General features: G+C 44.0%; 1 protein-coding gene across 1 annotated transcript; it reads left to right on the forward strand.

The window, feature by feature from the left end:
- The first annotated feature begins 273 nt into the window (after window positions 1–273).
- NPM2 (nucleophosmin/nucleoplasmin 2) lies at window positions 274–15,700 on the forward strand. The gene is made up of 8 exons (XM_039867633.1): window positions 274–329; window positions 472–550; window positions 644–729; window positions 866–991; window positions 13,441–13,531; window positions 14,662–14,696; window positions 15,497–15,527; window positions 15,622–15,700. Exons 2-7 carry the CDS (start codon window positions 496–498, stop codon window positions 15,503–15,505), a joined length of 402 nt encoding a protein of 133 aa, XP_039723567.1. The 5' UTR covers window positions 274–329; window positions 472–495; the 3' UTR covers window positions 15,506–15,527; window positions 15,622–15,700.
- Window positions 15,701–16,649: the final 949 nt, after the last annotated feature.

The raw sequence follows: 16,649 nt of genomic DNA on the forward strand, positions 1-16,649 counted from the left end.
GCTCTTGGCACCACCCAGACCCGCTGGGTGGGAAACCGGCAGTGGGCCTGTGGCCCGTGCGTTTTAACAGGCCCCCCAGGTGCTTCCGAGGCGCCGCGGAAAGGAAGGTGGAACCGGGCGGGAGAGAAGGGCCTCTCGGTGAGGGTTGATTAGACACCACCCGTGCCCCTTGCAGGCCTCATAACAGCTGCGGCGGGCGGCCGCGGTGAGGCCGGGTGGGGCCGGCGTGAGAGCCCAGAGGGAGCGCTCCGAGGACGGGCCCCGGGCGCGACGCGCGCCCGCCGAGCAGCCACGGTGAGCGCCGCGGGGACCGAGGGCTGGGACCCGGGGTGAGTGGAACCCGGACGGACACCGACGCGCACTTCCCCCGGGTGCGGGGCGGGCAGCGGGCGGCCGGGCCTGGTGTCTCCCCGGGTCCCAGCCGGCTCTGGGCCGCCGTGTCCGGCCTCGCCTCACCCGGCCCTTCCGCAGCGCGCGGTCGGCTCCCGCGACGCCATGAACCGCAGCCGCGCCAGCAGCACCGCCAAGGCCGCGACAGCCACGCTCTGGGGTGAGTGAGCACCGGGGTGCTGGGGGCGCTTCCCCCGGGGTGAGGACTACCTGGAAGAAGGGACGTCTCCCCTGAGCCCGCCCGCCCTTCCAGGCTGTGAGCTGAACCAGGAGAAGCGGACCTGGACCTTCAAACCGCAGAAGGAGGGGAAGCAGGACTGTAAAGTGTTGCTCAGTACGGTGGGTGTCCCCGCACGGCAGGGAGGAGGGACCACTACAGAGGAGCAGGGGGAATCTCTGGTCCCAACGCCGGCAACACGGGTCCCTCCACTGCCCTCGGATGATGCGGCGCCCTGCCTGTTGTCCGCCCTCTCAGATTTGCTTGGGGGAGAAAGCCAAAGAGGAGATGAACCTCGTGGAGATCCTGCCCCCCGCAAACCAGGAGGACAAGAGGACAAAGCCCATCACCATCGCCTCGCTGCAGGCCTCCGCCCTGCCCATGGTAAGCCTTTCCCTGCGGGCTTAGGAGCACTGCGCGGTCGGACCTAGGAGCCCCTGCTGGCCTCACCTCCTGGGTGGGCGTGGAACAGCGGAGATACAGCTATCCTGCAGCAGTGTAGCCATTGCCAGACAGGAGGTACAGCCCGTGACTAAAAGCCTGGCCTCAGCAGGCAGAGAGCCCCGCTTCCATCCCAGCCCACCCTCTACTAGCTGTGTGACCTTGGGCGAGTTAAATAACCTCTCTTCAAGATCACGGTTTTAAACCATTTACTGTTAGTGACAGCAGACTGCTGATGACTTACATATTGATTGTGGATCCAGAAATTCTCTTATTTCTAATAATTTATCTTGAGTGTTCTAAGCAAATCATCGTTGTTTGTGAAAAATGGCAGTTTCATGTTTTTGGTGTGTTTGTTTTAATCCTACGACACAGTCTAGGACGTCCAGTATACTATTGGATAAAATGATAATGATAGATGTCCTTGTTTCATCCTTGATTGTTTTTCAAAAAGTATGCTTCTAATGCTTCTCCATGAAGTATGATGGGTTGGTAGATACCCTTTGTCTGCTTAAGAAAATCCCCATCTAGTCCTACTCTGCTTTTAAAATTGGATTTTCTTTTTAATCATGAATAATCATCAAGTGCTTCTTTACTCAAATCATCTTGGGTTCTTTTCTTCTTTCATCTGTTAATATGGTAAGTTAACAGAATAATACTCAACCAACTTTGCACTCCTAAAATAAACACTCCTTCATCATAGCTTTGTTAATATATTAAGACTTGTTTTTAAACTTAAATACTCATCAGTTTCTGGGCCTATATGTTTCTCTTATTTGGATATCAAAGTATACTAGCCTCATGAACTGAGGGATGGAGCCTTCTTTCTTTCCGTGTGCTGGAACAGGGAATATAAGACTAGGATTAGCTGTCCTTGAAGACCTGGGAAACAGATCTTGTCAAACTTGCCCTCAAACCCATGTTTTTCTCTGTCTATGAGATCTCCTTAGATCTCATTCATTCCCATGGTTTTAAAGATCATCTATACAAATATTCTGAAATTTATTTCTGTATATGCACCCTCTTTCTTGTGCTCCAGACCCTCTATCCAAATTAATATATTTAATAGGTAACCCAAACTTAACAAATCTAAGTCCAAATTCTTGATTTATATCTATAATCTCTTCTACCCCCAAACCTCATCCTTTCCCAGTAGTTTCTTTTCCAATTAGGCAAAAAAAGACCCGCTCTAACACCCTATATCTGAAACACCAGTAAATCCCGTTGGCTCTACCTTCACGATACACCCCAATCTGACCACATCTCACCGCCTCCCTGCTACACCCCGGTGCAGGTGACCATCACTTCTTGCTCAGTTTTATTGCAGGGCCTCCGACCTGGTCTACCTGCCTTCACTCTTGGTCCCCTGTAGAATACTTCAAGGATCTTCCCCTGGCAGAATTAAATCCAGCCCACTGCCTATTTTTTGTAAATAAAGTTTTATTGAAACACAGCTATACTCCTGCATTTCTATATTACCCATGGCTGCTTTCACTCTGTAACAGCAGAGTTGAGTCGTCTCCAGAGACCACATGGTTTACAAGCCATCTGGACCTTTACAGAAAAAGTGTTCAAACCTCCGGTCTATTCTATACACAGCTGCCAGAAAGATTCTTTTGAACAAAATTTGGTGTTGCTTCTCTGCTAGAATACTTAGCTAAGTCAGTGGCTTCCCACTTGATTGAGAATGAGATCCCAGATCTTTTATGTACTGACCCTCGGCACCTTCTTTGACCTCAGCCTTTGCTACTTTCCCCCTTGACCCTGCTCAAACCACACTGGCTTCCCTGAATGTACTTTGAAAACTCCCAACATAACCCTCAGAGTCCTTGCATTTACTGTTCCCCATGCCAGGGACACACCTGTCCCTTACTTTCATCCATTGTGTTCAAATGTCAACTCATTGAAGTGGTCTTCCCTGACCACAGACAGCATCCCCTCTTCCTTCTGCACCCATAATCACTTTTCCCCCGTCGGACCCATCGCTGGCATCAGTTTTCATTTGTGCATTCTTTCTCCCCAGCCAGAATATAAGCTCCAAGAGAGCAAGGACTTGGCCTGCTTTGTTTGCTGCATTGTCCACACTGCCTGTATAATAGTGCCTGGTATACTGTAAGAACTCAATATCTAATGAAGAAGTGAGTAAATAAGCAAATAAACTATGTGGGACCGGTTTGATTTTAAGTTATTGTAATTTATTTCATAGTTTTTGATCTACTCAGATATTTCTATTTCTCTGAGTCAGTTTCTTTTACTAGATTTATTGAGATATAATTTAGAACAATGAGATTCATCAATGTTAAGTATACAATTTGATGCATTTGACAAATGTATATAATTATGTAACTATCACCACAATCCAGCCTCTTTGCAGTCAATCCCTTCCACCTACCACTGCCTCTGGCATCCATTGGTCTACTTTCTGTCACTATAATTTTGCTTTTTCTAGTATTTCATTAAATGGAATCATGCAATGCGTAGTCTTTTGTGCCCAACTTTTTTCACTTAGCATACGCTTTTGAGATTTATTCATCTTGTTGGTGAGACAGTAACGGGCTCCTTTTCTGTCTAAGTAATGTTCCATTCTACAAATATATATATATATGTGTATATGTGTGTGTGTGTGTGTGTGTGTGTGTGTGTGTGTATACACACACACACACACATATATATATAAAGTTTTGTTTATTCATTCACCTGTTAATGGAGATCATTGGGGTCGTTTCCAGTTTCACACTATTATGGATAAAGCTGCTGTGAACATTTGAGTGTGAATATTTGTTCGGACATCTGTTCTCTTTCCTCTTGCATAAATACCTAGGAGTGAACTTGCCAAGTCATAAAGTAAGTATGTGTTAAACTATAGACAAAACTGTCAAACTGCTTTACCATTTTGCATTCATACCAGCAATTATGAGGATTCCAGTTTCTCCACATCCTCCCCAACAGTTGTTATTGTCTAATTTTGAGCAGGCATCTTAGTGGATGTGAACTGAAAGCTCAATGTGGTTTCGATTTGCATTTCCCTAATGACTAATGATGTTGAGCATCTCTTCATGTGCTTATTGGGCATTTTTGGAGAACTATCTGTTCAAGTCTTTATTCATCCCACAAATTTTGATAAGTACTGTTTTCACGTATTTATACTCAGTTCAAATCGTTTTATAGTTTCTTTGGCCACTGGGATATTTCAAAGCGATTTTCTAAGATTCTTTAATTCATTTCTAGTTTGATTCTATTGTGGTCGAAGAAGATGCTCTATATTATTTTACTCTAAACTGTGTTGTGACTTGTTTTATGATCCATAACTTGTTCTTGCTGGATGACTATTTCATTTACAATTGAGGAAAGTGTGTTCTCCTGTTGTTGGGTGTATTTCTCTCTAAATGTCAATTATATCAAGTTGGTAGTTTTGTTCAAGTCTTTTGTATCTTTACTGATTTTCTGTCTACTGGATCTATTAATTACTGAGAGATGAATGTTGAAGTCTCCAACAATAATTGTGGCTTTGTCTATTTCTCCTTTTAATTCTTGGTTTTTACTTCATGTATTTTTTATTAGGCACATACACTTCTAGGATGGCTCTATCCTCTTTATTAATTGATTCCTTTATCATTACGAAACGTCCCTGTTTATCCTGGTAAATATTCTGAAGTCTACTTAGTCTGATTAAGATAGTCAATCTAGCTCTCTTTTGACTAGTGTTTGTGTGGTATGTTTTTCCAGTTCCTTTATTATCATTTTATGTTTAATCTCTGTATCTTTATATATAAAGTGGATTTCTTTTAGTTACAGTGTAATCGAGTCTTTTATCCAATCTGATAATCTCTGCCTTTTAATTAAGAGTATCTAAACTGTTAATATTTAATGTAATTATCAACAAGATGGGGCTTAAATAGACCATCTTGCTATTTGTTTTCCTATTTGCCCCATCCCTGTTTCTTTTCTGATTTTCTTTTGGTTAACGAAGTGGTTTTTATGATTATGTTTTCATCTCCACTATCAACTTCTTAGCTGGACTTCACTCTGTTATTATTTAGTAGTTGCTCTGGAATTTATAATGTACACCTTTAACTTACAACTGTCTATATTCAAACACTATTATGCCACTTTACGATATGAGAACTTTACTACAGCATATTTTATTTCTCACTTCTTATCCTTTGTGCTATTGTAGTAATTTTTGCCTCTACATATGTTATAAATCCCACACCACATTGTTATTGTCTTTGTTTTTAAATGGTCTATATTTTAAAGAGATTAGGAATTAGAATAAAACATTTTTATATTTACCATTTCTGGTACTCTTCATTCCTTTGGGTAGATTCAGGTTTTCACTTGGTGTCATTTTCCTTCTGCTTGAAGGACTTAAACATTTTTGTAATGCAGGTCTGTACTTGCGATTAATTCTTTCAACTTTCGTATGTGTGAAAGTCCTTATTTCACTTCAGTTTTAAAAGGTATTTCCACTGGATTAAAAAAACTATTTTTTTAAATTTCAACACTTATTGCTAGTAGATTTCTCCAAACATAGCTTGCATAATTTGGAGAAATCTACGAGCATCTTTATCTTTACTCCTCTGTATATAATGTCTTCTTTCCTCTGGCTGCTTTTAAGATTTTCTCCTTACTGCTGATTTTGAGCAAATTGATTACGAAATGCCTTGAGGTTCATTGAACTTCTCAGATGTGCGGGCTTATTATTTTCAACAAATTTGAAAGTTTTTTAGCCATTATTCAGATATTTTTTTCTGCTCCCCCCTTCTCTCTCCTCTCCATTGAGGAATCCAATTACATACATACTCAGCTCCTTAAAGTTGTCCCAAAGTTCGTTGATGCTCCGTTCATTTTCTTAAAGTATTTTTCCTCTGTGTATTTCATTTTGGATAGTGTTTATTTATTCAATATCGTTATTTCTTTCTTCTGCAGTATCTGATTTGCTGTTAATTTCATCAGTGTATTTTCATCTCAGATATTGTAGTCTTCATCTCTGGAAATTTTGAGTCTTCCATGTCTCAGATATTTTCAATCATTCCTCTAGTTTCTTGAACATATGGACTATAGTCTTAACTACTAATTCTATAATTCCTATTAGTTTTGATTGAATTTTTCTCGTCATTATGAATTGTAGCTTCCCACTTCTTTGGTAATTTTTAAATGGGCGCTAGGCAGTCAAGCTACTTAAATACCATCTCATACTTGTGGATCTGGTAGGACAAAACCTGAATTTCATCTAGTTACCACCCCCACCCCTGCCATTACTGTGTTGAGACCCTTCTTAGCTCTCCAACAGGTGCCCCATAAATTATGAGATTTTCTACTCTAGCTGTTAGAAACAGGCACTATCCCTGACTCTAGATGAGCTCCAGACACCCTCAGAGTGATTCCCCAGTCTCAGGTCGGTTCCTCACATGCATATGCTAATCACTATTTGACGGAAAATACTCAAAGGGGGGAGGCGGGGTTCCTCGGCATTCTGTCTGCAGCTCTCTCCTGTCCTCTGCTCTGTGAACGCTAAGCGCCTTGGCTTCCCTGGTTCCCAGTTCCACTTCCTCAACTCACGGAGATCACTGGGCTCTGCCCAAGTTCCGCCTCGCTGCATTGTCCAGGAAGGAAGCTTGGACAACCATTGGGCTCGTTTCATGTGTGTCCCATCTCTCGAGGCTTCCAGTTCTTCCCTGATTGATGTCCAGTGTTTTGAGAGCCATTATTTCCTATATTATGTTTGGGTTTTTTAAGTTATTTCGCATTGGAAGATAAATTCAGTCCCTGTTACTTTCTTGGCTCGAACCAAATGTCTCCCGAGTAAGTTCTGATCATTTATATCTTTCTAAATATTGTTCATGCTATTTGCTGATAATATTTTTAATTACGACTAGATCTGTTTTTAGATCTGATTTTTAAATTCTTAATAATATTTATCATCCTTCATTTTTTCCCTTCATTTCAATCACTAGAGATGCGTCTTTTTTTATTTTCAGAGAACCAGCTTTTGGTTACGTTGATGTTTTTATGTCCCTACTTTCTATTAATTTCTCTGGTTTTCTGATATCTGCTTTCTCTGTTCTTTTATTTATTTCCTGAGTTAGTATTTATCCCATTTATATTCTAGCTTATTTTTTCTGAATAAGTTTTATGTATTCATTTTGAATGCTATAAATTTCTTTTTAAGGATTTTTTAGCTGCATCCCTCAATATGTTTTACAGTAATTTCACTTTATTTTATTTTAAATATTTTCTAATTTCATTATGATTTCTTATTTGATTATGAGTTACTTAGAATTTTTTAATTCCCAAAGGTATGAATGGGTTGGGTTATCACACTTTTTCTCAGTGTAATTGCAGAAGAAAATGTGGTCCACATACATATCAATTCTTTGGTATATGTCGAAAATTGACTTGTGGCCTAATACATAGTAGTATATAGGAATCTATATGTGTCCATTAAATCAAGCTTATTAATTGTATTCAAATCTACATATTTTTTTGTCTCCCTGATCCATCAATTGCCATAAGAAATGTATTAAAATTTCCCCTTATGATTGTGGATTTTCAGTGGATTCATAATTTTATTGTTTGCTTTACATATGTTTATTTTTAATGGAAATTTTTTAGATAATTATAGATTCACATTCAGCTATAAGAAATAATACAGAGCGATCCCCGTACGTTTTGCTCAGTTTTCTCCAATGGCAACATTTTGTAAAACTATAATATGGAAACCAGGACATTGGCACTGCTGCAGTCTAGGGGTTTTGTTCTGTACAGTTTTATCACCTATGTTCACGTATCCACCACCACAGCAAAATACCGAACAGTTCAAACAACACAGGGATCCCTCCTGTTGCCTTTTCATACACACCCACCTCCCTCCTATTCTCTCCCCTACCCCGAACCCCTGGCAGCCACCAATCTGTTCTCAATTTCTAAAATTTGGTCTTAGACATAGACTCATGTATATGTAACCTTCTTGGAACTGGCTTTCTCCTACCCACTCAGCGTAATTCCCTGGAGATTCATTCAAGTCGGGTGTTTTTATCGCTGAGTAGTAGTCTGTGATATAGATGTACCGCAGTTCAAGCATTCGTCTGTGGGAAAATCGGACTGATTCCCGTTTGGAGCTATTAAGAATAAAGCTGCTGTGCGCATTCGTGTAAAGATTTCTGTGTAAGCATGAGTTTTCATTTCTCTGGGATAAATGCCCAGGAGCGCAGTTGCTGGGTCACATGGTGGTTGCATGTTAATTTCCTAAACCGCCACGCCATTTTTTAAAGTGGTTGTGCCATTTTACGTTTCCACCAGCTATGCATGAGTGATCAAGTTTCTCTGCATCCTCAGACATCTCACGTTGTCATCGTTTCTTATTTTAGCCATTCTGATATGTATGTAGTGATATGTCATTGTACTTTTAAGTTGCATTTTCTAATGGCTAATGAGGTTGAACATCTTTTTATGTGTTTATTTGCCATCTGTATATTCAGTAAAATGTCTGTTCATGGCTTTTGCCCATTTTCTAATAGATCGTTTGTTTTGCTACTTCTTTATATGTTCTAGACACTAGCCTTTTGTCAAAAATGTGGTTTGTGAATATTCTCATTCTAAAACTTGTCTTTTCATTCTCTTCACATGAGCTTTTGCAGAGCAAAAGTTTTTAATTTCGATGAGGTCTATCCTATCAGTGTCTCCTTTTATGACTTTTGGTGTTAAGTCTAAGAACTCTTTGCCTAGTCCATGATCGCAAAAATTTTCTGTTTTTGTTTTTTGGGGTTTGTTGTTGTCATCTGAAAGTCTTACAATTTTACGTTTTACATTTAAGTCCAGGATCCATTTTGAATTCATTGTTGTATAAGGTGCGAGGCTTAGGTTAAGGTTCATTTCTTTGCCTACAGATGTGCAATTGCTCCAGCACTGTTTGTTGAAAAAGCTATCTTTCCTCCATTTAGCTGATTTTGCAGCTTTGTCAAAAATCAGTTGCACGTCTGTGTGGGTCCATTTCTAGGTCTTCTGTCCCATTGATCTATGTGTCTATCTCTCCAATACCACAGTGTCTTGATTACTGAAGCCAGAGTTTTATTTATGTTTATACTATGTTGTTGGTGCATATAATTTACAGAATTATCTTCCTTGTAAATTAACTTTTTTATCTGTGGTGACTTTCTTTTTACCTAAAATGCTTATTGAATTAAAGCCTATATCATCTGATGTTTTTTTTTCCCCTCTTGTCCCTCCGTATTATTCCTATTATTCCTTTATTCTTTAGTAGTAGAATTCACAACTTTAACTGGCCACGAGGCCTCTGAGAATAACGACTATAGTCCCTCTGAATTAGGCATGGCCTTGAAGTTCTGGCCAATGGAAAGTACACAGAAATGGTATCTACAACATGTTCAGTGTCCTTAAAGAAAGATCTTTCTGACCTCTTTCCTGCTGGTTGGAATGTGGATGCGATGGCTAGAATCTGAGCAGCCATCCTGGGCCAGAAGGTAGAAGCCACATATTGAGGATGGTGAAGCAACACGTTACAAAGAACCTGAATCCCTGGTGATTGCAGATCAGTATACCTGCAGCCGACTGCTTATATCCGGACTTAGTTTATGTGACAAACAAGCTTCTATCTTGTGTAAGCCACCATTATGAGCTTACATGTCACTTGTTACCAAACTTAATTCTAACAAATACAACTAGCTTCATTTTTTAAGGACTTTATTTTTTATTTTTAGAGCGGTTTTAGGTTTACAGTAATATTGAGAGGAAGATACAGAGGTTTCCTATATACCGCCTTACCCCCACCCCATGTGCATGCGTGCACACACACACACAGAGTCACAGCCACATTATTAACATCACTCACCAGATGGTACAACGAGCTTCATTTTCATTTTAATTAGGTAGGGTAGCAGTAACAGAGACCCAACCACAGAGGCTTAAACACATTTGAGATTTATTTCTGTCTTGCATAGAAGTCCAGAGATGGGCAGTCGAGGGCTGGTGAGGTGGCTCTGTGGTCACCAAAGAAAGACCAAGTCTCCTGTTATTTTGCTCCAGTTCTTAGTGCAGAGCTGCCCTCCTTAAGATCACCTTACAGTCCAGAAGACAGCTCCAGCCCTCACTTCTGCATTTAAGATAATAGGAAAGAAGAAGCAAGGGAAGAGCTTTCCTCAGTTCTCTGTCTACCTTCTAAGGAGTCATCACACAAGTACCACCCACTAAAGTCCTCTTACAACTCACTGGTCCAGAAATTAGTAACATGGTCACAGCTAACTGCAAAGGAAACTGGAGAATGCAGTCTTCAGCCGAGTACAATATCTGAGTAATATCAGGGCCCCGTCACTATAAAACAAGGGAAGGATGGATATTACGTAAGCAGCTGGAAGCCTCTGCGACATCTGGATATATGCTTCCATCGCTTTACCTCAGTGTTTCCGTCCTTATGTTTTGGTGTATATCTTATAAGGAGTGTGTAGCTAGACGTTGTTTTAATCTACCTACTCGGTATAGTCTGTTTATATTCATTGTGATCGCTAGTATATTTGGATTTCTTTGTAACGTGTACTTTGTGCTTCTACCTTCCTTGCTCTTTTATTTTTTATTTTTTTCTCCTTTTCTTGTCTTTTATTAGATTGATTAAAGTTTCTTTTCCCTTTTTCCACTGGTTTGGAAGCCCTAGAATCTCCTTCTAATTTTTATTGGTTATCTTTAATTTTTTTTTTTTAACAATCATGCATGATCAAAGTCTAAAATTAATGTTTTTATTTCTCCTAGACGATCCAGGGAACTCCTGTAATTACTCTCTTCTTAACTTATATGTTGTTGTTATCATGTAGTGTTTTAGCATCAACTTGTTTTAAACCCACTCAACACTAGTCATTACTGGTGCTATCTTATTTTACAGTAATGCTTACAAGTTTTTCCTTGTTTACCAATTTGCTCGTTCACCACTGTTCCTTATATCCACGTCTTCCTTCTCAATTTAATTGCCATCTTCTTGAAACATTCTTTAGTAGGTCTGGGAGTAGCAAACTTGCTTGAGCTTTGCCTGGAAATACCTGTCTTTTCCCCTTATCCCTTTATGATAGTTTGACTGTATAATTCTAGATACAGAGGCAGTTTCCCTCAGAACTTCGGAGATGTTATCGTGTTCTTCTGGTTTCTGATGTCGCTGTAGAAATCCTCAGTCTGTCTGGTTCCCGTGCCTTTTTCGGGAAATCTGTCTTTCCTCCTGGTTTATCTTAAGATAAACTCTTTGTTTTTGTTATCTACTATTTTACCTTGCATGTTCTAGTGTAGAATTATTTTTATTTATCTGTTCAAGATTTAGGTTTCCTGAATATGAGGATATGGGTCTTTGATCATTTCTGGAAAACTCTTGGTTTTTCTCACTTTGAATGTTGGCTCCATTCTTTCCAGTCCCTTAGGCTGACTAGATGCGTGATGGGACTTCTCATCCTGTCTTCAGCATCTCCGCTTCTCTTTCACATTCTGTTTATCTCTCTGCGATGCCTGCTGTGTGATGTCTTCACAGCGCTATTTCAGTTTACCGAGTCTCGCGTCAGCTGGCTTATTCTGCTTTTCAACCATTTGTTCCATTTATTTCAAGGCTAATATTTTTCATTTCTAGGATCTGCATTCGGTTCTTTTTATTTGTCATAGTATCATCTTCTTAGGGTTCTGACTCCTACTTTTATAGAGATTTGGTTTTCATCGACCTTAGTTCCTAGTAGTCCAAATTGTTATTCTCTGACTTCAGGTGTTGGTCGTGCTAGTCTGCAGTCATTTTGTTCCCTCTGCTGACTCTGCAGGATTGTTTCGAGTATGTTTTATAATTTTAGATGGCGAGTTAACTTCAGGGTTTTGTTTTACCCGAAAGAGTTTCATGTAAAAAGAATGGAGAGTATCCTAGGAGAGTGGTTTTGTGTTTGCGTCTGCCATTTGCCCCAGGAATATCACAAGCCTGGGATTTTACACAGGTTCCTTGGCATGGCAGTCCCCACCAGGTAAATTCAGACGTCATGCAAGTGACAGGTACGGCGTGGGAGTTCAGATTCTCACGGGAGACTCCCATCCCCCTCCCTTTTCCTCGTTGCCTTTCCGTGGTGGCGAGCAGTTTCTAGTTGTTGGTTTGAGGCTCTTTAGTCTCCTCTCCTCAACCCTCACCTTGGGGCTTCTAACTGAGCTGCGGTCCTTTGAGGCTCCTGGCCTGTAATGAAGTGGGCTTCATTACAACCCTCCTCTTCTGGTCCAAGGCCTCGTCTCCTGTCGGCGGGTGCGTGCGTGTGAAAACCCAAAGCCCTCGCTCTTTTCAAGTGCATTTCCCTTTAGTGGCTGCAGCAGCAGCTCTTGCACCTGCTACTCTTCACGTCTGATGTTTGGAGACGCTCCCTTTTCTCTTACTATTCAGCCATGAGTAAAAACAGCGGATTACATTTTATCCACACTTTCTAAGTCTTTGCGGCTGCAGTTTGTTTTCACTTATTTGCTTCCTGTCTAAACTAGAAACTCTGAGTTAATCTCTCTAAGCCCCAGTTTCCTCTTCTGTAAAGTAATAGCACCTCCTTCGTGAGCAAGGTGTTAAATGAGACAAAGCAGACAAAACGCTTAGCACATGGCCTGGCACACGGTAGGAACTCGATAAATATGAGTATCATTATTGTTACTCTAAAAAATTTGGAAAGTCTGGAAAAATATAAAGTGAATAAATGCAGTACTATCCACTGAAAATTATGGTTAGCACTTTAATATAGTTCTAACCTTTATTCATATGCATTTTCGCCCATTACTTATAAGACAGAAATGGCGCTGTACGTACAACTTCGCGTCTGCTTTTCTCATCTGATCTGAGATCAGTGAGCGGCATGTCCAGGTTTCGGTACGGGTCCTCTTCCTGGCTCGCTGATGGCCACCTCCTCACTGTGTCTTCACATGGAGAGAGACAGACAGACAGACAAAGAGCTCCCTGGTCTCATTTTATACGGACACCAATCCCATCGTGAGGGCCTGACTCCCATGACCTCATCTTATTCTAATCACCTCCCAAACGCCTCATCTCCAGATACCATCCCATTGGGGGTTAGGGCTTCAACATGAAATTTGGGGGACATAATTTAGTCTGTAGCAATCAGACTTCCCTATTTAACAGCTGCCCCTCAGCTTGGAAGCTTGCCTGTGACCGTAGCAAGAATGAGATTTACATTCTTCTCTGACAAAGTCCACCTTGGCGGGAAAGTCCGGGGGGCTGAGAGTACAGTGAGGTCCAGAGAACCCATGAAATGCGTGTGGTTGGGGTTTGGGGAATGAACTCTGAGTGTGTCTGCAGGACGCCAGCATCCAGCCAGGTGACAGGCCTGAGTGACCCCGTCTTCTCTGCTCCCGCCCTCGCATCCTTCCCCCTGCAGATCGTGATGGGATTGGAGCTTTCTCCTCCAGTCACTTTTCAGCTCCGGGCTGGCTCTGGACCCGTGTTCCTCAGTGGCCAGGAATGTTACGGTGAGTCCGAGCTTGGGCCTGGGGAAGGTCTGAGAGCGCAGTGCCCAGCACAGAGCCAAGGGCATAATAGGTACTTGAACACTTGAGGGATTCTTGAATTATTAGAGAAAATCCCCAAAGGCAACATGGTTGCCAGTAGCCTGGACGGGAAGGCCATGGGCTCCGTTCCTAAGCCCAGTTCTCATCTTCTGGCCACGCCCTCTGTGGGCCGCAGCCCCCTCACCTGTAACACGAGGCTCGGTGTATACCTGGTCTCATCTTCAAAGAGCAGTTATGAGGAATAAATGGGATATTCAGAAAGAGCAGTGAGCACAATGACTAGTGCTGGTCCGCACTGACAGTGTTGTCTGCTGTGGAGTACGCAGCCGTAGGGTAGCATGGGCCCTAGCACGTCACTGTGCTGTTGACCCTCCTCACATCCCGTTAATTGGCCCTCTTCTGTGTCTGGTCGTGCTGCTTTCATCGGGATGCTCGCCTGCCCCAAACCCCGGCAGGGTCCACCTCCCTTAGGAGAAGGTCCGAATCCCTACTCTGGGTCCCTCTGCACCCACCCCGTCCCTCCCAGAGTGAATCCCCCTCCTACCCAGCCAGGCCAGCCTGCCCCTTCCCCTGCTTCCTCCTACGGCCCCACCCTCTGGAGCTGTCTCAAATCTCTCCCTTTGTCAGGGAGGCCAGGGGGGCTGCAGGCGAGCAGGTGGACAATTCCAGCTCCTGCTGGGGCGCCTCCAGGGCGACTCTCAAGCCAGGTAGAGACCCTGTGCTCAGAGGCCCCGCCCCACCCCCCATGCCCTGCAGAGAGTGCAGACCTCTCCTGGGAGGAAGAGGAGGAGGAAGAGGAAGAGGAGGAAGAAGAAGAGGAGGAGGAAGAACAGGAGGAAGAGCAGCAGCCAGAGGAGGAGGAGGACCAGGACGAAGACGAGATCAGTTTGTCCCTGGAGGAGACGCCCGTCAAACAAGGCAAGAGGCCGGCGCCCCCGAAGCGCACCAGCGTTGCCAAGGTGAGGCGGGGCCCCGGAGCCGAGTGCTCGGGGAGGCCTCGGAGCGCTGCCAGGGGCGGGTGCGGGGGGTGGGGGGGGTCTGCTCAGGCCCTCACCCCAACTCTCCCAATAACACCTGCGTTTGGTCCCCAGAAAAAAAAGATGGAAAAAGAAGAGGAGGCAGCGAGGTAACTCTCTCCATCTATTAACTTGGCCAGACCCTTGCAGCTGAGGCATATAGTGCTAGAAAGAGTGGGGTGTGCCCGGTGTGTGCTTGCGTGTGCACATGTGCCGCTACCGCAGGTTGGCATGGCCTTTATGAAAAGCGTTAAGCTGTTATCTCATGGTAACTCCCTCCAAAGGACCCCATTCGACGTATGGGGGAAATGATATCCACTAAGAAACTCATCACTGCGTTATTCAAATAACAGTGAAAAATGGAAACATTCTAAATCTCTACCAATATAATAGTCGATTAATGCATGTCCCATTCTCTCAGTGGATGTTACAGATGCCTATGAAGAATATAGCAACCTGAAAAGTGTTTATAGAATTAAAAAGAACACGATATTAAATCGTTTTCATTTTATCTCACAATTTTAGAAGAAAACAAAGTCCTGAAAGGAAATACGCCAAAATGTTAATAACATTAAGTGGGAGGTAAATAACATTAAGTAATTTATTCTGCTCTCTATTCACTCTATTTGGTGCAACGTGATTAACATTATTTTGGTAATGAAAAATACATACTTGTGAAAAAAGCAGATGGAAGCCTAAAAAGAAAAAAAAAAAAGATCTTGTTTAATGAGAGAGAGTCAGAGTGGTCCCTGGCAGGCGACAGGTGAATTCTGCGGCTTCCCCGCACAGCCCCTGCTTCCCGGAAGTGTCCAGGGCCCTGCTTGCCAGCGTGGGCACTGGGAGGGCCAGGGTGTCAGGCTGAGCTCTCTCTCCCCTCCACCCCCCAATTCTCTGCCCATCCCTGTTCCAGACCCAGTAAAGACAAGAGCCCTGTGAGGAAGGTGAGTGCTGATGAGAAGGGGCTGGTCCTTCTGGGGGCGGGGGTGCCAGGACCCGGCCGGAGTGGGACGCTAGTGCTCTCCCTTCTCTCCATAGGCCAAATCCACACCCAGACCTAAAAAGCTGGGATCTAAGAAATGAGGAGCCCAGAGTGGCCTGGCCACAGCGACCAAGGGAGGACCTGCCAGACCACCATGCAGAGGGGGCCTTCCTGGGGTGTACTGTGGACCCAGGGCGCCCCACCCCCTCCCTGGCCCTCTCCATCTGAGTCTGAATGACGGTGTTGGGGGACAACACGAGAGCCCCTCAACACAACCATTCAGATTCAGCAGGACCTGGAGGGAAGAACCCCAACCTCAGGACCACGATAAAGTTTGCTTTGCCAGGACCGTGTTTCAGCATCTCTTCTCAGGAGCCGTACTCGTTGCCGGCTGCAGTGAGCCTTTGCGCCCAGCAGAGGGCGGCCGCATCCCTGGCGGCTGGGCCCTGCGCGACTCTGCCTGGCTCTTTCCATCTCCCTGTCTACTCCCGGCACCCAGCCTCCTACCCGCCCAGCTTTGGGGTGAGAACCAAGTGTCTCAGCCCCTTGCCCAGCTTTGACCTTCTGCCCCGGCCTGAAGGAGGGAGCTAGAGCTGCTGCGGGTCTTCCTGTCTGCACACCCCCTCCCGGCAGGGCCTGGTTTTCTATGCACAGAACTGAAGGTCTACGGCTGGTAGGGAGGGCCTGGACCTGAGGGACCAGCCTGAGTGTCTGCATCTGCTGAGACTCAGGGCACAGCGCTAGCTCTGCTTCCTGGGTGCTTGGCCTGCTCTGGGTGAGCTCCTGCTCACAGGGGCCTCACCCATGTGAAGATCTGAGTGGAGCAGGAGCCCAGAGGCCTGAGCCCTCAAGGAATCCCTCCCAGGTGGGGGAGACAAGGCGGGCTTAGGGTGGCTGTAAAGGGTCTCTTATAGAAGCTGGACAGGTGAACACTTTCAACTCCTGTGCTGGGGTTCCCTGGAGCAACTCACGGGGCCACAGGAACCAGGCTGAGTAAATGGCTGGGGTGAGGCCAGGAGAGGAATGGAAAGGGGGTGAATGACCCCTTGCCTCGCTCTGGACTCCCGTCCTCTCTCAGGCCTGC

Source organism: Pteropus medius, unplaced genomic scaffold (assembly GCF_902729225.1).
Source record: "Pteropus medius unplaced genomic scaffold, Ma_sr-lr_union100, whole genome shotgun sequence".
In the NCBI taxonomy this organism is placed as follows: Eukaryota; Metazoa; Chordata; class Mammalia; order Chiroptera; family Pteropodidae; genus Pteropus; species Pteropus medius.